This window comes from Falco biarmicus, chromosome 11, assembly GCF_023638135.1.
Source record: "Falco biarmicus isolate bFalBia1 chromosome 11, bFalBia1.pri, whole genome shotgun sequence".
In the NCBI taxonomy this organism is placed as follows: Eukaryota; Metazoa; Chordata; class Aves; order Falconiformes; family Falconidae; genus Falco; species Falco biarmicus.
The window spans coordinates 15,878,111-15,903,495 of record NC_079298.1 but is presented as its reverse complement, the minus strand read 5'-3'; the positions used below and the strand labels follow the sequence as shown (position 1 = coordinate 15,903,495).

The 25,385-nt window shown below is 37.7% G+C and overlaps 1 protein-coding gene across 1 annotated transcript in view; it reads left to right on the top strand.

The window, feature by feature from the left end:
- The window catches only part of PIGK (phosphatidylinositol glycan anchor biosynthesis class K), a 68,302-nt gene that overhangs the window by 22,259 nt on the left and 20,658 nt on the right, over positions 1-25,385 (top strand). Inside the window, exon 10 of the mRNA XM_056355917.1 lies at positions 23,038-23,113. Within this exon, the coding sequence (XP_056211892.1) occupies positions 23,038-23,113 (76 nt within the window). The remainder of the gene's footprint in view (positions 1-23,037; positions 23,114-25,385) is intronic.

The window sequence follows — 25,385 nt, the reverse complement described above, 5'->3', positions numbered from 1 at the left end:
CAGCTCTTGTCATATAGCTATTAAATCTATTACTTAAATAAAAGTCCTTGAAGCCCTGTTGTTGATTTTGGTAATGCATGATGGTCTGGAAGGTAGTAAGATGTCTTTCTGCACTGCTTACTTCTGAAGGCTTTACTAAGAGAAGTTACGCTTCATAGTGAGCATGCTAAGGGCCCTAGTTCTTTAGCAAAAAAAAGATAAATGTGAGTTGTGAGAGGAGAAAAGCTGAACTCCAAAAAAAGCATTGCGTAATTGCTAGGTATCTCTTTTCTATTCAGCTAGCTGTTTGAATGAAGTAGTGCAAATTTCTGGCAACAGAAGAGCAAGGAAGCCACAACTGCATCAAAAGAGGAGAGAAAACTAGAGGTGATTACAGAAGGTGATTCTGATCACATAAGGAAATGGTGTTTACAGATGGCTTGCTGAACACTTTAATATTAAACTTCATAAAATGAGATTGTTTTATGTGCTTGGTCAAAGGTATCAGAAATCTATAGAAACTGTAGGAAGGAAAACAACAGATGCTGAATATGTCTACCAAAGTGCCTGAGCTACTGCAAAGATTATTGTATGAAATCTGTAGGACAACAAAACATTATCTGCGTGGTAAGATTGATCTTTCAGGAAAAGAAAGTTATTCTGTAAACAAAGATCTTAGTGCAAAATGGGTTTTATTCAGCATTTTTGCAGGCAGGAAACCATGATTGCACCAAAGGTTTGTATTGATAAATAACAGGAGCAACAAACAAGAAGTAATGAAGTACAACATTTTGCATCTCCTGATGTGGAAAAAGAGAAAAGTAGGATACAAAGGGGAGTTAGAGGAATAGGTATTCAGGGGCTGGATGTGTTGTAGTGTCTTTTGAATCCTAGTAAGCTTAAGGCAGTGTAGTTAGTATTTAGGGGTTCCTGGGGCTGCAAGGGAATATAGTGGCAACTGTGGATGTTCAGCTTTCATAGAACGGTGACAGCCCATCTCTGTTGTGCCAGTTACTGTGAAAAGCAAAACTCATTGGCCACAACTTTACGTAATATTGAAAAAAGAACGAAAAAGCATGAAAACCCCTGAGTTGTTGGCGTAGAGGTCAGGTCTAACTTGGAACATGAAGACAGGCAGGGTTTCTGTTTTACGAAATTAACTGAAAGTTCCTGCTGTGCATGTGTAGAGACGTGTTCATATTTTGTAATACAACACCAGAATTTATTGCCACTAAAAGCAGTATATTCTTATATCATAAATGGAACATGTTTTCATTGCAAAATGAAATTACTAGGTTTTTATATAACCAAACTATATTTATGTTTCTTATGACTTAGTTCAAGTCATTGGACCTCCAAAAAAATATAGATTGAAACCACCAGTATTGTTTAGGGAATTCCACTTTCACTTTGTACATAGTATATGGAATTAGTGAGAGCACAGCATTACCTGAATAGCATTCTGGTGACTGGTAGGAGTGAGAATTTAGAAGCAGATTTGTAGAGGGAGGGTGTTTCGTGTTGTGGCATGAGTAGTTCAATCCAGTAGTTCCCAAGAGAAGGCAAGACGACAGTGAAGACTAGGATTTCCTTTCCTGTGGTGAAGGGAAGAATAAATGTTGAGTATTGGTATTTGTAGTTGCTTTAGCATAAATTCCTTGAATTATATGATAGCTATTTTAAGTTTCTATTCCTGCTGGTTAAAAAGAAATTGTTGCTGAAGTCTAGCTGACATAGAAATCTGTTCCACTGCGAAGGGAATGGTTGATCAGAAACTGAAACAGTTAACAGTGTTGCACCTTCCTCCTGCCTCTTGTTGCTGCATTTTTGATATTACAGTGATATTTTCTGTGTAATTCTCTGTGTAATTGCTACGTAAAAACCCACAAAAAATCAATTCTGTAGGGACCAGATGCAGAGGAAAAGACTCAATGACATTGGCCGTGTATTGGTACGTTTGTAGACACTGTTTGAGGGATAAGGAAAAATGCTGCTAACCTTTCAGAATAATCTTCAACAGATTATAATCTTTAAATTGATGGTATGCTTTCACTGTTATGTTTCTTATCTCAATATTAAAAAAAATGTTAGATTTTTCAGTGATGAATGATAAATGACAGATGTTCGGATTCAGCTTCAGAAAGTGTGTGGAAGGGTACTTTGTAGCAGTGGGCTGCATCTTGTCCTTGCTCTGCAGAATGTTTGAATTCACATTGAACATGAGGAATCTGAGCAACCCCATCAATTTAACTGTTACTGAAAGTAGGTTTGCTGGCCTGGGACTTGGCATGTTCTTAAGCCAAAGCTGGGCTTGTTTATTCTGCTTAGAAAATCCAAATTGGCTATCAGAGTAAGCCACTAAAATGCATATCCCACATAACATATCCATACCGTAGCTGGTATACGGTATATAGCTGGCCCCATTTGTTAGTTTAACTTGCACTCCACTGGCATAGCAAAGACTGCTGCCCTCACTGGGAGGGAGATTAACTGCAAGGAGAGAACAGATGGTCTTTCTGCTCCTCACCGAGGACGCTGTATCATGGAGGGGGCAGAGTTAATCTGTGGCTGGGACGTTGTAGCCAGAGTGGCTGGAGGTGTCCTGCTGGGTGGCAGGACTCACTTTTCAGTTTGTGCAGAGCCCATATGGGCTCTTAGAAGGACAGGAGGGCAGGGGCTGCTTGGTGCCAATATGTTTTCCTCATGGCTGCCTTCCTGGAACTGCAGCCCAGGGTGATGGTTCTGCTGGCAGAAGCTTTCCTAAACTAGGGACAAATCTGGCTTGCAGATTATACATCTGAATTTCCTCCTGAGCAGCGTGGCGTTCTGAAAGATAGGAATGGTTAGATTTTCTATGCAATCGGGAAGATTACTTCAGTGTAAACTGTGTGAAAGAAGCAGATAACAGTGTGTTTTTCCTGTAGTTCCACAGGATGTATTTAAATTTGACAGGTGGGGTAGTGAATATGGTATTGTAATTGTATGAAATAATTCAAATGAGATAAAAATCAGAAAGGGTTACTTGTATTCCTGGATGATTTCTGGTCCTGTGTTACCTGCAAGTGAGACATGTTGCCATAGGCATGTTTCAGCTGCTTTAAAATCTCTGTAATATTTTCTGTTTGAAATAGTAGGGCAAAACTTACATCTCTACATATTTAGCAATTTATGGCTCATTTTAGTTTGTGAGAATATAATGAACCCTGTAGTTACTGTAAGGTTTATCTCAATTTAACTGTAACATAATATTTAAACTTCATAGTTCCCTGCTGACTAGTATTTTTTTTCTATTGGTTACTTAAGAGTCTGAACCATGACTTCCCACTAGAATAAAATAGGAATGAAGACTTCTTGCTGTAGGTCTAAATTTTATCTGGGGAATTGGAGCAGAACAGCCACTAAGTGAAACTGCTCTAAATCTCAGCCATAGAGGACGTAACCTCTGTTTCTTCCTTAGCTGTCAAATATTGAATGCCCTAGTTCCTTTTCCCTTTGTGTGTGGTTTCCCTCTGATACAGTTTTTACTAATAGGTACTTTATTACAAAATATTCTGAGCTGACTTCTATCTTATTAGATGTTTAGGAGCTTTTACAAATGTCTCCATAAAAATATATGGTGTATCTGTAAAATGAATAAATCTGGACTCTGCTGTAATGTTTTAAAACTGGAAACTGTGTATGTGCACAGAAAATGTGGTTAGGTGGAAAATTGTCCTTAAAACAGAATATTTCTATGTGGTTTGCAAATCTAATGGCACTACTGAAAAATATTAGACTACATATTAATCTGTGGGTTTATAAAGTAATTTAGGATTGGAGAAAGTATTATTCTAGCTGTGGTAGGTGTTTTACATCAGTGGTTGTTCCAAGTATTTTATAGTGATAATTGTATTTAAGTGATGTGTGTTTGTCTGTTCGGTTACTAATGAGCAAACGTCTAAGCAGCACCATTAAAACAGGTTCCCCAGTTGCTATTCTTGGGGATGCTTCCAGCAGCTGTTGAAAGGTTATGGAGGGGGATGTCCTTCCAGTTTAGTGATGGAATATGGGACAGAAAAAATATATACTGGTGGTGTATGTATTCTGCAAACAGGCGGCTTCTGTTACTGGTCACAAATTTCTTGTTACATTGCACTATCAGGGCTTTATGCAAACAATTTCTTTAACACCATGAGAGAGTATACATGAGTTGTTTGGTAATTATGTGCCAAATGATGACTCTTCTTAAGTTCAGCTAATAGTAAATATAAACCATTTAGAATTACAGTGCAGTTCTTAAAAGATTATCATTGTCACTATATTGAATTTTGTGTACACTTATGTGAGTTTTATGGCTGTTAATAATAGATGGAAGAGATGACTTAGAATAATAGTGATTAATAGTGTGAGATGGAATTTATTTATGGTAGTACAATCGAGTTTTTAGATATCCTAGATAATTGTTTCTAATTGTTTCTTTCCACTTTCTCTGGATGTAAAATGAAGTTCTTTACAAGACGTATTGAGACTGGGGAAAAAAGCTGGGGGGAAGCTCATTTTACATGTCAGTGATTATATCATAAAATGCAGCTATGGAACAGACCTAATCACTATGCAACTGTTGCCTATATCTGGCTGTGAGCATAACAGAAAGCTGTAGTAACTATGGTAAAGATATTAGAAAGGAAATACCACCTACTGAGGAAATCTCAGGATCTTTTAATGTGCCAAGCGAATATGCAACCTGTATGTGGTAACAAACTGAAGTCTCAGTAAAGATAGTGTAATATAAATTGAAACAGGGAATAATTAATGTATTAACGCATTTTGTGCCTACTGTGCTCATCTAGTAATCAGATTATTTTGCTAAATGTAATCAGAATTGTACAAAAGAATAATTACATAATAAAGCTAACTTCACCAGAAATTTGAAAAGAAACAAAATTGCTGAAATGAAGCAAATTGTAGATTATTTATTCTCATTGGTAGTTGTCCTTGTAAAATAAGAGTAGTTTTAAGGTGTGCTTCTTTTCAAACTGAACTGAAGGGGGAAAAAAGCTAATAGGAGGAGAGGGAATCAGGAAATCAGTATAATCGGAAATAACAGCAATACACGTTAGCCATCTACCCAAGTCAAAAATCATAATATGCGTCTGGTTATAAAACCTGAAATTAAGAAAAATTTCCATATCCATAATACATGACAAAAAGGTGAATTATTATTGTTGAGGCAAATGGATATTGAATGCAATACATCCCCAAAGAAAGTAATGCAAAATCATTCTCAGGGTTGAATAATACGAAATAGTAATTTTCTTAGTTTGTAAAGCTTTTCTATTTTTTTTTTGCTCATATTATTGATATTGCTTAAGAGGACAACAGTATTAAAGGGGAATTAATTTTACCAGAGGTTGTTTCAATAACCTACTCTACTGAACTGGACCAAACTGCCTCCAGCATGGCCTTGCCTGTATACATTACGGAGTATAAAGTTAGGGGCCAGATCTGAATTGTAATCAAGTAAAACTTTAGTCCAGAAATGCTACATTTGGACCTTATTTAGTATGTGAAGTTGCCAGTGTGTTTGTTGCTTATGGCTTGGTGTGGTTTTATGTTTTTGATGCTCGGTCCTGTATGTTGGTTGAATTTTGTGTAATTTTTTTATCAGCGTGGTCTGACTGAATCCCTGTGTTTGAGTAAGGTGCTAAGTACTCCTGAGAGGTGTTTCCCATCTGGAGCAGAAAAAGATGACATTATCCTGTAGAAAGTATGAAGAGAGCATCTCCTGTGCATTAATTCCAGGAAAAGCAAAACTTGAAGAATAAATCTGCATTGAAGAATTTAGCCCTAAAATATTCTTGGAAAAATAATTTGAAGTAGGATCTTAGTGAAGAGTGTTTGGAAATGGCTCAAGCCTTTGTACCTACTTCATTTGTTTGTTGGCATATGCGGTTTGTTTCCTTTAGGTTGTAGACCAACTTGAAAACAGACTATGTGCTTGAGAAGCACATATACTTGAATGTATATGTAATTGAAAGAACTGAATGTAATTGAAAGAATAAATACTTGAGAAGTATTTTATTAATTGACCAGAGGTAGTTGGTTTTTTTCTGTGACAGAGAGATTTGAACTGATGTTAATCTGGAGTGGTAGTGTAGAGGATGACTCAGTTGTCGTTTTGTTTAGGTGTGTCCTGTTTAGTCTACATGAAACAACTGTGATCAATTTTCTTTCAAAAAGTTACCACACAAGGCCCTTTGTTCTTAAGTGTTATTGTTTTTACAAATTGCTGCAACTTGCACTCACTGATGTGTTAACTAGTATATTTTACCTGAATAGTACCCAGGTTGAAAGAAAGGAATGTACCCAGACATTTTAAAAAAAAAATGAACCCGCTAAAAAAAAGTACCCCACTTCAATTGCTAGTTTTCAGAATTTAGCAAAACTCATCATTTTTCCAGTTGCTACTGTGAAATACCAGGATTCACATCTGGTACAGTATACAGCACCTTAGTAAAGAAACTATTGTTACAGAGCAGATAAGATGAAAAAAAGTCATTGGGTTTGATGAAAACCTGCATGAACAGTGGAGGAAAAAAGCCAAAGTTACCATAGTAACCACCAGTGCTTTAGACAGAAACTAAGTAAAAAGAGGAGAAATGTAACAGAAAATATGAGGGCCATTTCATAAAGCATTAAAAATAAAAATGAAATCTTAAGGCAAGTATGATTAATACTCAGCTTTTGTCACTTGGAAATCCCTGATTGTCTTTAAACTAAAAATATGAGGACCACTATTAATAAAAAAGTTTTAGTGTTGGAGTCTGTTGGACCCTGTTAAGGAGATACTTCTGTGAATTTGGTGAAAAATGGATGAAAGTTTTATAAGTTGGGTTTTTTCTTTTCTTTTTCCTTTTTTTTTAAATTTTATTCTCTGCAGACTGTTTTCTGAGTAACTGCAGTCTTAACCTGTGTGGTGGAATAGACTCTGAAAACACCTTTCATGGTATAAACACGACCAAAAGTCATCTTACTAAACATAGTTCCACAGCGGGGGTACTGTGAGTTCTTCGTGGGATGGTACCTTGAGTCAACTGACCACATAGCACACTCTTCAGTACAGGAGTGGCAAAGGCAGCTTTAAAATTCTTGACATCAGCGTTTCAAGAAAGAGCAGTGTTGGTTAAATTTAGGGGTGCAAGCTGCCCGTACATGGCAAGTTTACGTAAAATAACCTCTATAGCCAGTTGCCTGTGTCCTTGTGTCTGAACCGATGTTCCAGTATCAGTGACCGATTTAAAGGCTGAGCTTTGATGCTTTTGGGTTTTTTTGCCGTCTTCGTCTTTCTGAGTGGAGGTACCATTCTGCAGTGATTTGATACTGGGTATGAAGTCTAGTGTTTTCCTACGTATCGCTTCACAGTTGTGCAGACTTAGATAGGCGATCATCAGATGTACGTGGGCTAAAATTGCAAGCATAATATCATTTCTACTTCCTATGCAGCTATTAAGTCTTAAATTTTACCTTAGTCCTCATGGAGCAAAATGGTCCATGTTGGAACTTAAGGCAAATAAGAAAATTATGAAAAATGCACTTTAATGTTCTGTCCTGAAAGAGTACTTTGAATGATTATTGAAACAATACAAAAGTTTGAGTACTCAGAGAAACAAAAAGCACTTTATCTTTTCTTTAAAATACAGTCCACCTCACTTGTCTTCTCTTCAAAGGACTATGTTAGTGTCTGCTTGGCTGTGGCACAGTTACCCTCTGATACTGTGTCCCTAGTTTCGGCCAGGGTAGAGTTAATTTTCTTCTCAGTAGCTGGTGCAGTGCTGTGTTTTGGATTTGGTATGAGAATAATGTTGATAACTCACTAGTGTTTTAGCTGTTGCTAAGTAGGGCTTACTCTAAATCAAGGACTTCTGAAGTTTGCCACGCTCTGCTGAAATACTGAATGTAGAAAAGAATTAAGGTCCCTACTCTGGAAACTTGAGGTAGAAGATCTAGAAGACCTTTGGTACTGATCTCGTTTTTTTAATTGCCCCATCTAAAAAACATTCTGTAGTGCCTCTTATAGCATGATTTCTGCTCCAGATTAAATTCAACAGATTCCTTACTAGAGTATATGAATTTTTGCTTAGGAATAGTTATGAGAAAAATGTATTCTGGATCATGTCAGTGTTTAAATACAAGTCCTAAATGGTGTGTTTAATCAATTCTTAGACAAGAATTATCAAGTTGGGTTTTGACCTGAGAAAAGAACTGTTCCAGTGGGCTGGACTTCACGTAGTACAGTTTTGTGCTGGGGCAGTGCGTTATAAACAGCCAGCTTGTGAGTGCAAACTGGAGTGTAAAGCCAGGAAGCGTTATGACAAAGGCAGTGTAGGTGCTTGTTCCTGCTGCAGTTGGACTTCATCAGGGGTAGCTGCTGCTCTCTGATGAGCCCTCCTTTCTGCACACAGCGGCCTTTGTGCTGTGCGCCTGCCTCTGCCAGAGGTTTGATCAGTTTTTTACAGTCCTGTAGAAATCTTCCAAATCTCAATGTGCAGCCTTTTTATCACGTAACACAACTTCTTACGACTCTGAAGATTATGAATGGTACGCTCTGACAAGGTACTGTTGACACGTACTTCAAATTAGAAACTCATTACACTGTGAAACAGTTTTCTGTGACGTCTCTGTTAAGTTCCTGCAGAATTAATACCAGCAAAGTAGGTATTGTTTTCTAGCATTCTATTTATGCTATGTTTTTATAGATTTGTGGAAACTTGGAAGTGTAGTGTTGTTAGTGGGTCACGCAGGCTTGAAGTATTAAGCATGTTGTGAGAAAATGTGGTCTGTCACTACTAATGCCACAAGGCAGGAACGTGACTGAGCCAGGACTATTCTGGTAGGTTAAACTAAACCCCACTAGGTGGTGCAAGCAAATAAATCACCTTGCAAAGTACTTCTCTCCAGATTAAATGTGGGGAAAGGCTGTCTCACTAAATTGAAATACAATCTTTGTTTTTTCATCTGTGATTATGTACAATAGTTATTAAAATTTAACATTTAACTCTTGTGTTAGACTGCACTTTCTGCATAGAAGAAAGAAGCGTGTTCTGGTTTTGGCTTAGGCTTGACTTGCATGCCTGCCTTTCTTATGGTGTAGGCTGGTGTCACAATGCAGAGGACTTCTACTGTGTTTTGCTGTGCTATCGGAAGTGGCTGCTGTGAAATACACTTCCTAGGGGCTTACAGAGGCATTTTCAGACTTAGCATCTGCTTGGAGAATTCTCTGTCAGGGTTTCTCTTGTTGCGGTTTATCCTCTGCCAGTTTCACTTTGAGTTTGTTTATTTTTACAGCAGTATTGTGTACATAGGACTCAAACTATGTGTTTCCGAGGAACAGATTTTAAATAGGAAGTTACAATAGTGTACTGTCAATTTACTGTCCTGATAGAAGTGGAGTGAATAAGGTTCTGGTAGAAAATATATTTTTTAAATACAATGTATGTGGTTTGTCTGTAAGGGTTAATGTGGTATGTCTAATAGATCAGTGGTTCTATTATGTTTTGTTTAAAAAGCCAAGCAAACAAACCAGAAAACCACAAAACAAACCCCCAAACCTGGAAAAACTCCTTCCTTGTACTCCTGCAGGAGATTATATTATAAACATTGTCAGTTTATGTTGCATTTGCTATACCATTGTCTTGAATTCAGACTATATAATCTCAGCAGCTGAATTTATAATTGTTATTGTTGTTCCCCCCCAAAAAGACCTCTTGTGTAATGGTGGTTTTACTAAGTTGCACTGACTGATAGTTGGTCAACATCTGTTTATAGCCTTGAGATAAGTAGCAAAAGTATTTGAATAAGGAACAAACCCACATTCTTGAGATAAGCAGAAATTCCTGGGGTCTTCCACTGACAGAGAGCCATCAGCAGTGTCGTTTTCTTGTCATAAATCGTATTTTACCAGGTTTTGTATGGCTTCCCAGCAGACCCCAGACTGCCAACTCTTCTGAGAAGGCAGTGGCACCAAGGTTCTGCTGTGATACTGAGGAAACACCTGCCTGTGCTGAAGGGTGAGTGCTGCAGTGAAAATGTTGTTGGCTGCATAGCAGTCGGCCTGAGATAGCAGATGTTCTTCTTGGTGCTGTGTTCCCCACTGTATCTTTCAGGCCTTTCTATCTCAATGAATATAGTGCATCAGTAAATACTATATTATCACGTTTCAGTCCAGGACTCTGTAATAAGACAATAACTGCAGCCACTAGCAGCTCTGTAGTGACTTTACAGTGCAGTATATTCAGTGAAATGGAAATTTTTCATTTCAAAGTGACATATATTCATCAGTGGGGATGAGTGTGTTTGCATCCATCCTAGTCTCGATAAATGCAGCAGAAGCAGATTTTTGGATTTTGGGGTTTTTTTTTGTAGGAAATAAGGCAGGGAGACATTAAAGTATAAAAAGCCTGTGCCATGAAATTTCAATTGTCTAGCAGCCATAAAGAATACATATACTAGCCACAAATAGTCAACACATACTCTGAGTTTTACAGTAAGATTTTGTTAAAGTGTATAGCCTCTATAGGGTAGGCATAGAAATACTGTTGCAGAGGTATTAGACTTAAAAAGTAGAAATAAAATATTTTTTTCTTGGTTCCCTTGGGTAGAAGACCAGCATACTCAATTGCCATCATAAACTTTTGATTATCATTAACTGCAAAACCAGAGTGGAATTATATGATGATGCAAGTAGAAGGGCTTCATCATATGTATATTAAAATGCTTCGATATTCCTGATGAAAAAAAATCAGTGCCTATTGTTTTGGTTACTTATATTGCAATAGGGTGTGGGAGTCCCACTCATAATTGAGGATCCACTGTAGGTAAGCAAGGAACGTATATGAGAAAGATACATACCTGCTACCATGGTGCTTACATTCAAAGTACTCTGACAGTTTTGGTGACAGATCCGTTGAACAGTCAGGAAAGTATGAGAGAATACAGATGATTTACAAATCAAGTTTGTGTCCCACAAAACGTTTAAAATATGAAGTCAAAAGGTACAGGACAGAATGCAAACTCTTTACTAGACTTCATATATTGAATAAAATGTAGCATGCAGAATTTTGTAGAAGGATGTCTTTCAGCTATTGCTTGTGTTTGTGCTTCCCTCACTTTGGATTTTTTTTCTTGAGTATATTACTGTGCAATTAGAACTGTTCAGTTGTTTCTGTGTTAGTTATTCCATGTGCAGGTGGCCTCATTATCTGTACTAAATGAACCAAGGAACTTTGGCTTCTTTTCTTTGTTTTGTAAGTGCCTTTTATATTGTATGTGTATGCACATACACAGACACATATGTATTTTATATATAGGATTGTGAATGACCTTAGCAGCATTGGAGATTTTCTTCTTTTTATATGAGGTGTATTGACAGCCTGAAGTTCTAAAAGCTGAGTGACAGATCGACGTTGTGATGTTTTCTGCTTTACACAGTCTCTTGCTGGTAGTATCTACTGATAATGATACTTAACGTTCAGAGTAACTGATAGAATGTTCTGTAGAAGGTAAACATTTGCAGGGAATTACTTAAATAATGGAAGAACCTACCACTGGAATGACATAAAGGCGGAGATTAGGTTAATAATACTAGAACATCAATTTTAGTTAAAATTGCAAATCACTTTTATGTAAACCCTTACATCTGTTAAAAAAGAAGAACCAAACCCACAACAAAAAACCATGAATAATCCTCCGAAAAGAGTGTGAAGTGGATTTTTTCTGTCTTTTGTTTTTGAAAGTAAAAACAAATCAACCCATTTAATGTATATACTCTGCTGCAAGACAGTCTTAAGAAGTCATGGTCAACATAAGTTTGGGCATGTTATGACTGAATACTGAAGGTTTAATTTTAGAAGTTAGTCCCATTTTCAAAGATAGCTATTTAATACTAGTCTTCATTAGACATTTTTGTTATCATAATAATTCTCCTAACTCATAAATTAGTTTTACTGTGGGCAAAGTCCAACCTAAATAGGTGTTCTTGAAAAAGGCACTTATTAATATTTTAGGAACTTAATATTTCATAGAAGTAGCTTTTGCTTTATTACATTGTAAAGAAGATTTCTGATGGCTTAAACATTGCTTAGCATTTATGTTGAGGATTAAGATGTTGCAGAATTCATATCAGTATAGTATGGAAATACGCTGAAACTTCTGTAAAACAGCTTTTTTCGTATTAAATGATTTTATCTCTTCATTCTTGCAGTAAGACAAATAAAACACTGCAGAGAATTTAATGTAACTGAGAAGGAAAGATGGGAGAGGGACATGCCTGTAGCCCTCGGAACTGCTTCCGTTCTTGCTTGAGCCTTGTCCCTTGGAGACTGCAGAGAGAAAGGGAGCTGATAGCTTCTTCAATCTACTGCATCTGTCCCTTCCCAGCAAGGAGGGGGTGAGGTAATCAGAAATCTGGATTTGGCAGGTGTCCGAGATGCTGGATTTCATGTCAAGTATTTGGATTAGAAATCATCGTGGAACATTGGAGAACTGGCTTGTCCAGCCTACTGTTTGGCTTTGCAACCAGGAATCTCAGATCCAGGCATGTTTCTTGTAGAGGTATAGCTGGTTTATGCTGGAACTGCTAAAGCATCCAATTGAGTGGAAGGAGATAGTTTGCCTTTCTGTCCCACAGACTCATACTGTGGCTTACCTGGCTAAGCAGGGGAATTCTCAGTTTTGTAGGCTTGCTAGGATATTGGCAAGTGGTGTGCCGTGTACTTGATGCAGGAAAAGTATGACTTCCTGCTGTTGCTTTTGTTCCTGGGAACAGACCACTAAAATCATTCAGGCTTAAAGGCTATAAAATTTGTAAAGTCACTGAACTTCATATAGGACACTCTGGTTAATATGCAGTGGTCTGCAGTGGACAGGACATGAGTCTTTTCTAGTCCTAATGCTATGAAATAAGTGAGGACCCATAAAAAACCAATTTGAAGAAAAAGGGTGACTGCTTTACAGGGTCAAACATTAATAGAGTCATTGTTCAACATCAGCAGACTCGGTAACCTGCAGTACCTTGACCTCAGAGAATATTATCTAGCTAAGTGTTTGTATTTGAACTTGAGGTTTCATCTGCCATTATCAAGAACAGAACCAGAATCCTGACCTAAAAAGTGCACAAAGTCATCTCATCTCTAAATAACAGAAAATCATGGTCCAGAGGATAAGACTGATGAAACACTTAAGAGCTGCATACATGCTGTGCGGCTTTCTGTCAGGAAAAGACCTCCTCATATGTTTAGTAATATATTACCTAGGTACATGTGTTGACAGGAGATCTAAAGCATTTACTGCTAGCTGATTGAAATGCTGCTCATTTTGTCTGCTGTGGCCACTCTTTGGACTGTTGGAGTCGGCTACGGAGAGGAACAGTACTGTGAAAGAAGGGAAGACAGTTGGTTAAGTTTTGTAGTATTGTGTTTTGCAATTCTTGGTGTATCTTGGTTGTCTGCTTTATGGAAGTTTGTTACTGATCATGTTGTATCCAAAAACTTCAAAAACAACATCTAGTGTTCAGGGGAACTGCACAGTAAACCATTTCTCAAAATCCCAGAACTGTAGTTATTATTATTAATTTTCTAAGTGCCCAGTGTATAGCATGTTTCTTCCAAGAAAACCTGGGTCTGTTATTGGTACCAGTATGTGCTCTTTTGTACACTTGTGGAAAGAAGTTCAATGGATGTCTTTTCTTCTTATTTCTATCGGTAGGGGCAGGAAGCTGAGAGGCTGTTCAGCAGCCCTTGCTGTAAAGGATCTGGAGGCGGTGGTGGGCACTATGTTCAATGTGAGCCAACAGGGAGTGCCATCGTCATCACTAAGGCAAGCTGCCTACAGAGCTACATGAGGGGGAGTAGGATTAGCAGGTTAACAGTATTGCTCGTTATTTCTCTTTGATGCTAGCGAAGTCCCACCTGAAATGGGACTTGTGGCCTTCCCCTTCAAGGAGGGAGCTGACACAGTGGAGAGAGATTGACAAGGTGGTTGGGGCGTAGAGCACACAACCTGTGAGAGGTGATGGAGAGATCTGGGTTTGCTTAGCCTTGAAAAGGTGGGAAATGTAATAGCAGGCTGCAACTTTACAGTTACACAGATAGTTAAACTCCTTTAGTAACAAGGGCATTGTCTGTAGGTTGTGGTTGGGAGGTTCAGGCTGTACATCAGGAGGAATATTTTTGCAAAGAGGGTAAAGTAGCACTAGAGCGTGTTACACAGAGAGGTTGTGGAGATTTTGGAGACTGAACTAGGCAAAGCCATGGCTGACCTGATCTGGCATTGGGAGGATGAACCTGATGATCTCTGAAAGTCCCTTTGAAACAACATTTCTGTGATCCTGTGTAGTTAAATACGTTGATTAATTAAAGTGGCAGAAAAGTAAAGTAGGAAGCTTGAAATGGAGGGGGTCATGTAGAAGTTCTGAGGATGGAGTTGGGCAGAACATGTTGCCAGTGCTGCTTGGACAGATTCTTGTAGTGAACTAAGCAGTCTCGTGAGAAATTATAGCTGGATGGTACATTACATGACTCATGAACTGAAAAAATAGAAATATGTACTGTAGGTGTAAAAATACTGGGACTTAAAATGTGTGTATTGCAGGGTTTTTAGAAGGTGCTTGTTGAAAAGTGTAACAATATAAACAAATGCAGATACATTGTTTCATTTCAACATAAGCAGGAAGGAGCAGTGGTAATAAACAAAACATGAACTTTGCTATAAAGACTAATTGTGGTCTCTAAATAATGGAACTGCTATCCTGGCACATTCCCATGTTAATTCTGCTTTTTAAAATGTCTTCCTGCTGATTTTTCTGACTTTCTGTGCACTGGCAGGTGGTGTTGAATTAGTCTAAGTAAAGATTAGGCACTGCTGGTAAAATTTCAGTTATGAAAAATGAACAAGCTTGTCTTATCCAGCTGAAAGTATAGTTCTGACATGTCCTGGTAGTAATATTTGAACTGATGTGTGATGTGGTGGCAGGGGAGAGTTTGCTTTTATTTTCTTTGAAATTTCTGTGAAATGCAGTCACAGGTTTCCAAACTACTAGTCATAGAGTAGTAATAATCTGTAGGGTTTTTTTTAAACACTTGTAAACGTTTTCCCTTGCAATTAGGAAGGTCTGGGGCCAAGGGGGAAATCTTTCAGCATCAGTTACTAGACACAGCACATATGCACTTCAAATGAGATTGAATGTTTGCTCAGCGAGGTGAGCGATGTTCTTTTCTGACTGGTTTGGACCATCAGTGCACCGATATTGCTGGGCTTCTGGTTTTGGCTGGGGTAGAGTTAATTTTCTTCTTAGTAGCTGAGACAGTGCTGTGTTTTGGGTTTATTATGAGAATAATGTTGATAACACACTGATGTTTTAGCTGTTGCTAAGTAGGGCTTACTTTAAATCAAGGATTTCTGAAGTTTGCCGTGCTCTGCCAGTGAGCAGGCAGCACAAGAAGCTGGGAGGGAGCAGAGCCAGGACAGCTGACCTGAACTAGCCGAAGGGATATTCTATACCATAGAAGATCATGCTCAATATATAAACTGGGGGGAGTTGGCCGGGAGAGACTGCTGCTTGGGGACTGGCTGGCCATCAGTTGGTGGTGAGCAGTTGTACTGTGTATCACTTCCCCATCCCACCCTCTTGGATTTTTATTCCTCTCTCTCCCTCACCTCTTCATTACAATTATTGTTGTTGCTGTTATTATTTTTACTTTATTTCACTTATTAAACTGTTTTTATCTCAACCCAAAGGTTTTACCTTTTTCCAACTCTCCTCCCTGTCCCACCAGGGACTGGGGGCAAGCAAGCAAGCAGCTGTGTGGTATTTAGTTGCTGGCTGGGGTTAAACCACAGCAATAAACATGCCCCAAGTTTGGGAAATTTGATGGAGACATTTCCCCTCCCCCCCCGGCTCTGCCTGCTGTGAGAATGAATTAACATTAAGCAATGAGTACCAACTTAGCTGTAGACTCAAATGGTGATTTTCAGTGATAGAGGAGAGACTTAGCTGGTCTTTTTATCTCAAATTTTTGATTAGCATTTTGTGCTTCAGCAACATCATCATGTTGAAGCTTAAATTAATTCAAAAGAGGTTTTCTAATTTACCTAGAATGTGGAATATTTGAGATAACAAAATGAAGCCCTACAGGTCATGTGTTTTCCAGTAGCAGCAAAGTCAGTTCTGCTTACTTAAGCTAATATTCTTTTTAATTCCTTTCCTGTGTCTTGCCTGAGTGTAAAAATAGGAGCAGGAAGAACAGAGAGTCCCTTCAGCGATTAAACATATTTTGACAAAAGTCATTGGCTTGAAAAGAACAGAGAGACAATATTGGTTAAAACACTGTAGACTTCTATTACCTCTTTTTAGGATCTTGGCATGGCTAAGAATATGTGGCTTGACAAAGGTTAATCACCTGGAATTTTTTAGATAAGAAGTTATGTGTGGATCACAGAAAGGCAGAGGAAACACTTGTTACAGTCTGGTTTTATCCAGTTTGAAGCAACAGATTTTAGCTCAATGTGTCTGGCAGAGTCTGGGAACATCAGCAGACCCATTTATGATCAGGTCTAACAGAAATCACTGTGCATTCAGAGACTTAAGATATTTCTTTAAACTCTTAAGAATAAATCTGTACAACTAGTTTGGGTCAAAATCCATCACAATTATTTGAAAATAAATGCAGATTACAGAAAGTATTTTGCATTTCTAAACCATAAGATGCTTTGCTGTTTTATTCTACAGGACTGTTTCTCTGTAAAGACCAGCACACTGAAGTAATACTTTTTTTCTTTTCAATGCATGTCAGTAGCTTCCTTCTTCAGGTAATTATAAATCTGATTGTGTCTAACACTGATTTAGGTTTTCATTGCATCAAAGATAATTTTTGCCTTCAATTTATTTTTTTCTTTATCTTCATATTGTATTGTTCATTTTTGTACAATCTTCTTTTTAAGCCATCTTTGATAGTATGCCGCCTGCTGTATTATGCTCTCCAAGCATCATGAAGCAGAGGCCACAGCTTTTGTGGACCAAAGAATCTTGGTGTGCTTAGCTGTATTTGTGAAATGCCTGTGTGTTTCTACTGTAGACATAACTCCCTCCTCATCTTTGAACATGCACTAATCGCTTACCCATTCAAAGACATGACTTCCAGACTCCACAGCAATGAACTGCAAAAGATGCACATTAGTGTTCTGCTAGACAGTCCTGCAAGGTCTCCCAAGGTAAGCTGCCAGCTGTCCAGCTTACCAAAGCTCAGTACTGTGGTACTGAGTGAAGTTGTTTGCATTATTAGGTATAACAGGGTTTTAGAGGGGGGCATCCACACTCATCTGAGCAAAGGTTGCAGCAACAAAGTGTATGCTGAATGGCTTCTTAAGTAGCCAAAAGACTTGTTTTGATCCTTAGAAGAAACTGATGCCATGAAAGAGATGTGAGGAAGTTCCCTGGAATGATTATGCTCTCGAGTGTTTGCTTCTTTTCTTTGTGACTATCCACTTGGTAAACATGCTTATAGGCAAATCTTGCATGCCCTTAAAATACAAGAAAAGGATTGATTAGCATGCTTTTTGGAGAAGAGCAGAGTTAACCATGATCTCATCTGTTTCAAGCACTGGTGTTTTCCACATACATTAGTGTTTCTGTTGTTTAAACATACTCTGGTCTTAAATATGTGTGAAGGTAGGATTTAGATGATAGATCAAGTACCTGGCATTAATCCAAGGTCTAATTCTAAATCTTCTGTAGTATGGATATGGTAGATAAATTTCTCAATGGCCAATTTTAAAAACTGTTCACTCAAACCTGATATAGCCCATTCAGCCTCTCCTTAATAGGAAACCTAATAACTTTTTCTGATGTGGTGCATAAAGTTCTGGTATTTTGTTTTCTCTTTATTGCCAGATGCAAGCATGTTCATGTATTTACAGTCAATAAAATTATCAGTGCTATACACAGATTTAGATTATAATTTCAACCTTTCTGTCTGGGGTGTCTGATTTAGGCCACTGCTGTGTTTTTGCATCCTTTGGTCACATACTGACTGTGATCAGTTGCAGTATTTCTGCTTTCAAGCCACTTCTAAGAAGTAGGACGCTCTGTTTGTTCATACTTTTTCATTCATACTATGTAGAATTTGTGTCAAACTAGGCTGCACTTTAGGAGCAGTGTGAGTCATGTACATCCACAGGATATACAGAAGGTAATCCCCAAACCCCTTTTTCCATAATGCATTTTTGTCTCTGATACCCTGTTCACGCTCTTTGTTTTTGTGTAAATTCCAAGAGAGGTGGTTATGTATTAGGATTTATCATCAAGGACCAGTAGTTTCAAAGAGGTGTGGTATTACCTGTGCATGAAAGAATGTGACCTGTCCAAACCATCAAATCTAGAGACTCTGTAGGAAGAAAGAAGTATTTGCCTTAGTCCTGTTGCCACATATGATTACTGAATGTTTGTATTTGCCCAGAGTGCCAGGTTTTATGGCTTGTCCTGTTATCTAGACTTTTCTCTTTCTTGAAGTGTCTTTAACAGCCCGTTTCTGCCATGAGCAAACCAGTTAGTGATCACGTGTTGGTATTTTTTCCCCTGTATTTTTGTAATACTTGCATGAGATAAAATACGTCTCTGCCCTAGAGCCACTGCAGCTATTCTGTGTAGCAGACTGTAGGCTAGATTAGCACTTGTGGCAAAATGTGCCACCTATTGATGCTAGGGATTTATTTTTCTTTAGCACACGTTGATTCTCTCAGAATTTTTCCCATAAGAGCGAACATGCAAATATAAAGAATAAATAAGATTTTTCACTAAATATCTTGACACATTTTACTGGATTTAGATTTCACTTTCCACAGTTTCTGTTTCATGCTTACTTTCCATCATCTAAGAGCAATCACAGTGGCAGTATAAAAATAACTTCTAAATTGAATTTTTCAAGATCCTCCTCTTCTATCTCTTACTGCTTCCCACTTCTCTTCTGATTTTATGTTTCCTTCTAGTTTTCTCCCTGAAAATCAAGATCTCCTGACGTTTTACGTTACCAGCTGTCAGGCGTGGTGCCATATATGCTGATATGCCACTGTGTTAGCTTGCTTTGGCACTGTTGGCAGCACTCTGCTATCATGCTCAATTGAGACAGAAAGGACCATTTCTTACTGGAAGATTAATTGATGAAAAATGACTTTTTTGTAATAAATAGGATTGTTTTGAAAGAAATTAAATATACAAAGGATTTTGTGTTACAACAAATTAGCCCTTAATTTTATAAAGGTTTAAGTGTCAAATATAAATGAACTAAACAGTGAGACCAACTAATTTTGTGAAATTACAGCCTCAAATTGCCACACATGATTTGAGCACAAATTCGATCAATTGAGAATTTTTTAAAATTGTTTCCCCCCCCCCCGACATCACTGGTTTTGAACAAAAGTGAATGACAGCTCAGGCATCTGTAAACTATCTCTGGAAGGCGAGTAGTAACCAAATTACTTGCATCCCTCTGTGAAAAGGAGGGGCAAAGTCAGGATGATTGTAATGGAGTCTTTTTCCTGACCCGTTCTCTTCTTCCACCCTGGAAAAGAGGAGGAAGCAGAACATCTTCTGTGCTGACCTATGGAGCCTTCATAGTAAAACAGTTCTCTTCAGAAGAATTTATATTGCTTATATCTGTTAAAATGAGTACTGAAAGTGGTATGCCTAACTGATGTATTATACTGGTAGAACTTAGCATGCTGGACATTTTGAAGCATTTTGCAAACTGACTGTATATAAGTACTTGAAAACTGAGGCCTGGAAGACACTCTGTCATGGAGTTCAATTTCTGACATCGGTATCATCACTTGATAGGAAAATGAGAAAGATAAATCAGCAAAAAGTGTGGATTTCTCATGGAAGTTTTACTTCTATTTGATTAAAATACAACATAACTTCTCAGGGTAATTCTGTTTTTTTTAGCTAAAAAGACTCACTAGTATTAGATACTTTTAATTTTCCAATGTATAAATAGCTATGAACAGCTAATAGAAAAACAGTTCAGATAAGACTCTTGGTCAGAACCGTGAGTAGCAGATGAGACTAACCCTAGGAAAATGGGTTGAAATACTCTGAGAGCTGATCAGAGAAAGAGTTGGGAACAAAGCATTTAGAAAAAACTTTGTGAAGCCATATGTATGCTTAGGAATTCAGGCAAAAAAAAAAAAATGATCAAAGTCAGTAAGGCCATTGCAGTATCATGATTATGAAGACTATGCTATTATTGTCAAATTTGCAGAGGTACTGTGAGTTATTCTTGCTCTTTATTTAGAAAACTTAAATGTACAAAGTTTATTGATACACTTTTATTACACCTGCTGGCTCAAGTTTATGACTTGCTCCAGGTAAAGCGTACAGTTGGGCAACACTTCATGCATCTTTTTTGTCAAGAGTTTTGAGTTTCCATGCTTTAATTTTTGTAGTTTGATATAAAAGACTGAGATACGTGCTCATCCAGTTGAGGAGGTTTATATGCAGGAGAGAAGAATCAAAACTCTCTTTTGTAGACTTTGTTCATAGCACTGAAGCAAAAGTTTTGAGAGAACAGTTTTGAACTCTTAATTTAAAATACCTGTGTGTGCATGTATGCATATTGTGGTGTGTATATATATGTTGACATGTGTATGTATATATATTATAATGTGCAGCTATGTATTCTATAACTTATAATTTATATACAAAATGTAGTGTAGTTCAGTGGACTTGATTTTTTTTTCGGAAAGTAAATTAGAAAAAACTAAAAAAATCTTTCTTGATGTTGAAAGGCTCCTGTCAGCCTAATTTCAATTTAAATCTAATCAGTTTAAAATACATGTTTATTCTGTTTTCCCCTTCTTATTCTTTTAGTAAACGTTCCTAAGGCTCAAAATTATTTTGATAATTTTTCTTACCTTTTTTTAATTGTTTGATATTTGGAAAGGTCTTTTTTCTGCAATCGACAAGGAGAGTGTTTGGGTATGCAAGGGAATGCTGATGCTGTCTAGACAGAAAACATTTTCAAATATGCACAGTCCTTGATAGAACAGACAAGCCTTTTTTTTTTCTTTTTTTTTTTTTTCCCTCTTCTGCAAACTTTCAGTTTATAATAATTGTAGCTGTTACTTGCAGCTTCGAGTATTTAATTTTGGGATTTGAGATACTGGGTGGTTGGGTTTTTTTAAAGATTTGCAGCATCCCTGTGAAGAGATAAGTGTTCAAGATACTGATGAGTATTTTGTTCTGTGTACAGTGGTTTCATATCTAGAACTACGGCTAAGAAACCCCTTTACGTAGGTGGTATCCATAAATCAAGGTGTTGTGTCAGCTAACAGGCTCCCAGAAGAGCAGAAGCCATCCCAGATTCACACAGACCGTGGCTAGCTATACAGGGTATGTTTGCCAGTCAGGACCCCGCAAATGGTAGAAAGCAGAAAGGAAACGAGTGGAAAGGTTCCTTCTGCACACTGTGGTGGAGTTGCTGAGCCCACCCTAAGCTCTAATGGTTGCATTGGACTATAATGGCAGTATATTTCATGTTTTCAGTACAAATTCGTCATTGCCATAATGGTCCAAAACCTCTAAAAATCATATAAGTAAATGAGCTTTTCCAGTATACCAGCTTCAGTAATTAAGAGCTTGCTGACTTAATTTTTCTTAAGTACGTTAAACAGTTCTAGATGGGCTGTCACTGTGGTCTTTTGAAGTACTGCCATGTTTCTTTCATTCTCTGCTTTTAGATTTCTTATACAGTAAGATTTTCATTACTTCCTCATACTCTGTTCGTTACAAATTTCTGGGTATTCAGGCTCTTATTTGGAGATTAAAAGCATTTCAAACTGCAACAAATTCAGAAATGGAGAAAGGAAGAGATGTGCATTTATTGTCCTCTCCCTTACGACAGCCTGTTGACTCCCAGTGCAGTGACTGAGCATGTAGTTTTTGGCTGTTACCTGACAGTCGGTCTGCAGGTAAATTAACCCAGCAAGCATTAATCATTTTTTACTAGAATGGGTATAAGGTAGTGATTTGAACCTGGAAAATAATGTCTTGGACACAGTTTTTATCTAAAGTTATTCTGCTTTAACTTTAGAGAAAGGCCTTGTTTTTGTAGGGGCTTCCCCCCCCCCCCCCCCCCCCCCCCTTCTTGTCTTGTCATATTACTCAAATTCCTATATTCAGAACTCTTCAAAAAGACTGAGGAATGGCTGATGGAACCTTGAATGATACTTTGAAAATGTAGCACATGCTGTGCAGTTCCAGTAGATGAAAGCACTATGGTTGAAGGGTTTAAAACATGCTTTCATATTAATTTACTATCATTTAAATATCCTTTTAAGAGACTGCTTATGGATTCTGATATGGATTCAGTTGCAACTACAGTTTATTCAAAGTTTAAAGGGATGTGATGCATTTTCTTTGTGAAGTATTCTCTTTTTGTTCACACTAGTTCTTTGGCTTTTTTGAAACCAGTAGTACACACCACTGTGCTGGCAAATGCACAAATGTTTGTGATGTTGAACTTCTACCGCAGCTAACACTGATCTGCACTTGCAGCAAAAATGGGAAATGCTGAATAATACCTCTTGGCCTTTTGCAATGGTCATGTTTGAATTATGTTGGCAGGATTTAGTAAAGAAGCTTGTATTGTTAGCAGCGCTGAACCTGCTCTGTAAATGCATAAGACTTCTTTTCCGTGGGGATTTCAATCCAGCTTTCACCAGCACTTTGTTTGCCTGAAACTAAATTTAAAGGTTTTCTTAGGTTTCTGCTGCTAAATTTGTGTTTTGGTCGAGGAAGAAAATTCACAACGTTACACTGATTTCTGTTTTCTATGAATTTACTCTGTCAGTCAACTTTGTAAGAAATATATTCAATTAAAGTCTTAAAATGCACTTTTTCTTCATCTTAAGCAAAATAACCTCCTAGATATGATACTTTTAAAAGTAACGTACCTGAAACTTACATTCCAGCAATTTAACTTGGTAAATGTTGTACTAACTTTGATAAATGTTAACTTCCTTTCTTCCCAGGCTTCCAAAGGATGAGTTGGAAACGGAACCACTAAAATATGCCGAACAACTTCCTGTAGCTCAGATAATACACCAGGTATGTCTTTCTGATGTAAATATTTTCTTTGAGAATAAACAAGGTCTGTAATACTTAAACTGCTTTTCTAGGTGACACAGAATCAATGTCCTCATGCTGGAAGTATGTAAAAGCAACATATTCTTGTTCAGATGACAACTATTAAATTATAAAAGTCTTATTCAGAGCATGGCAAGGAAAGATGCTTGCTGTATGACACAGTTAACACTTCGGAGGTTGCTGTTAAAATTGTTGTGTCTGTTGATATAAAAGTAAAAAAAGTACATTAACTACTTCAAATTTGCATCTTGACCTAAATCATATTCCCTTTCCTGAAAAAGCAGCCAAAGTATAGAATCATTATTGTGGAATAATTGTCGTGGTGAGTTGAGTTGGGAAAACAATCTCCCCTCCTAATTCGGTTCTGAATTATCACTGTTTCTATTTGTAACTATAGCAGTGTCATCATACTTTCTGCTTTGCACAGGGTTTTTTGTTTCCTTTTTGTTTTGCACAATAAAAAAACCCAGAGGTCGAGATTTCACCTAGATTGTGCTTTCTGACTGTGTCCTTATTTATAATCAATACTCTTCCATTGATTTAGGTAAACAAATGAGGGATGATGTGGACATCTGAGCTGAGATTGAATAGAAGGCTACACTTTTTATTATAGCGTGCCCCTCCCCCCCCTTTTTTTTTTCCCCTTCCAATTTATGGCAAGGAGGAGGAAGAAATCTTTCCTGTGCAGAAGATTCTGTACTCCCTTCTTGCTCGTTTTTAAAAGTTCAAGGTCTGATTCTCAGTCTGACCTGCTGGTAGATTAGATGCCCAGTCTATATTCATGTGCCGCCTTATTCTTTGCCGTTAGCCACAGTGGCTCTGCCTATTTCATGGAAACACTCGTGGCCAAATAATATACATAAAACTTGTGATATACTGTAAAAAATGAGTATTGAGACTTAGCATCTCCCTGCTTGGTGATGATTTAGAGAAAGCACAAACACCTACTCTGTTGCAGTCATTTGGAATTTTCTATTAAAAAAAATATTTTTAAACTTTGTAGACATGAGACTTGCTTCAGGGAGAAGTAACTACATTTTTCCTAAGTCATGACTGAATAGATCAGATAACTCTTTTCCTAATGGTACCTTGCCAGTATGGAATCTTCCAGGTAATCAGGTATGGTCTGAAAAATTGACCTGAAATTTGGGGAAGATAACAACATTTCATCACGGAAGATAAAATGGTACAGTCCATTCACTGCCTTGAGATAAAGCTTACAGCCTGAAAACTGAGACTTTTTGTGTTGATCAGAGTAGCAATGAGCCAGATAGACAACGCTAGATAAAGCTGTGGTATCGGACTCTTTTTGAATGCTTAAAGATCAACAAGAACAAATTAAAGTCCACTTCATGTCAAAGTGGCTTACAAAATCCTATTAGTATTAATTATTACTGTAGATCTTTCTGAATACCTTTGTCAATCAGTGTTTTTAAGCAGTTCGTTTGCACGCTGCAGGCAGAGCTGGTTTTACCTTAAAGGAAACATAAGCTTTATTTTAGAACTTTAAAGTGTACAAGTCTTTTCTGCAAGATGTAAACACAAGGGATTTTAAAACTTTTGGTTGAAATCTGCACCTCCAGGAAGAATCTCTGATGTGTTCAGAACACGGAAGATTGGAAATCAGGACCAGTTTGTATGTCAGGAGCTCCCTGGTGTTGTCAGAGCTTCAAATGACCCAACAGCCTGCAAATGTCACATTTAAAATTCTGTCTTCATGCCTGCCTCTCAGCATAAATGAATTAAACAGCAGAGCAGGCAGCCAGTCAATATGTTCTTAACAGTGAGAGTGAGCAATGAAACAGTTTGGGGGTTGTTTGGAATCAGTAAATAGAAAGTGCATGGAATGGCTCACCTAGAGGAAAATCTCAAATAGGAAACGGAATTAACCTTTAAGATGGTCGACCAGACGAAATGTCATAGTAGTATTTTTACAACATTAGGTGGGTAATAACCACAGAGGGTTCATTTGGCTACTGTATGTTATACTGCAATAGAATCTTGCACTGTGGAAAGGCAAGAATCTGTTTTTATGTGCTCTTATCTGTTTGCTAAACATATTTACCAGTAGTATAGAGCTGTGGTCTGCACAAGGCAGCAAACCAGACCCAACAGAACTGCAAATGTTTTTGCTGTAAAGAAACAGAATAAAATGACCACTGTAGCTGTAGTGTCAGGGAGTCGGGCGTTATGCCCTGGTGATGTATGATGGCGATGCCCTTTTATAGCCTTT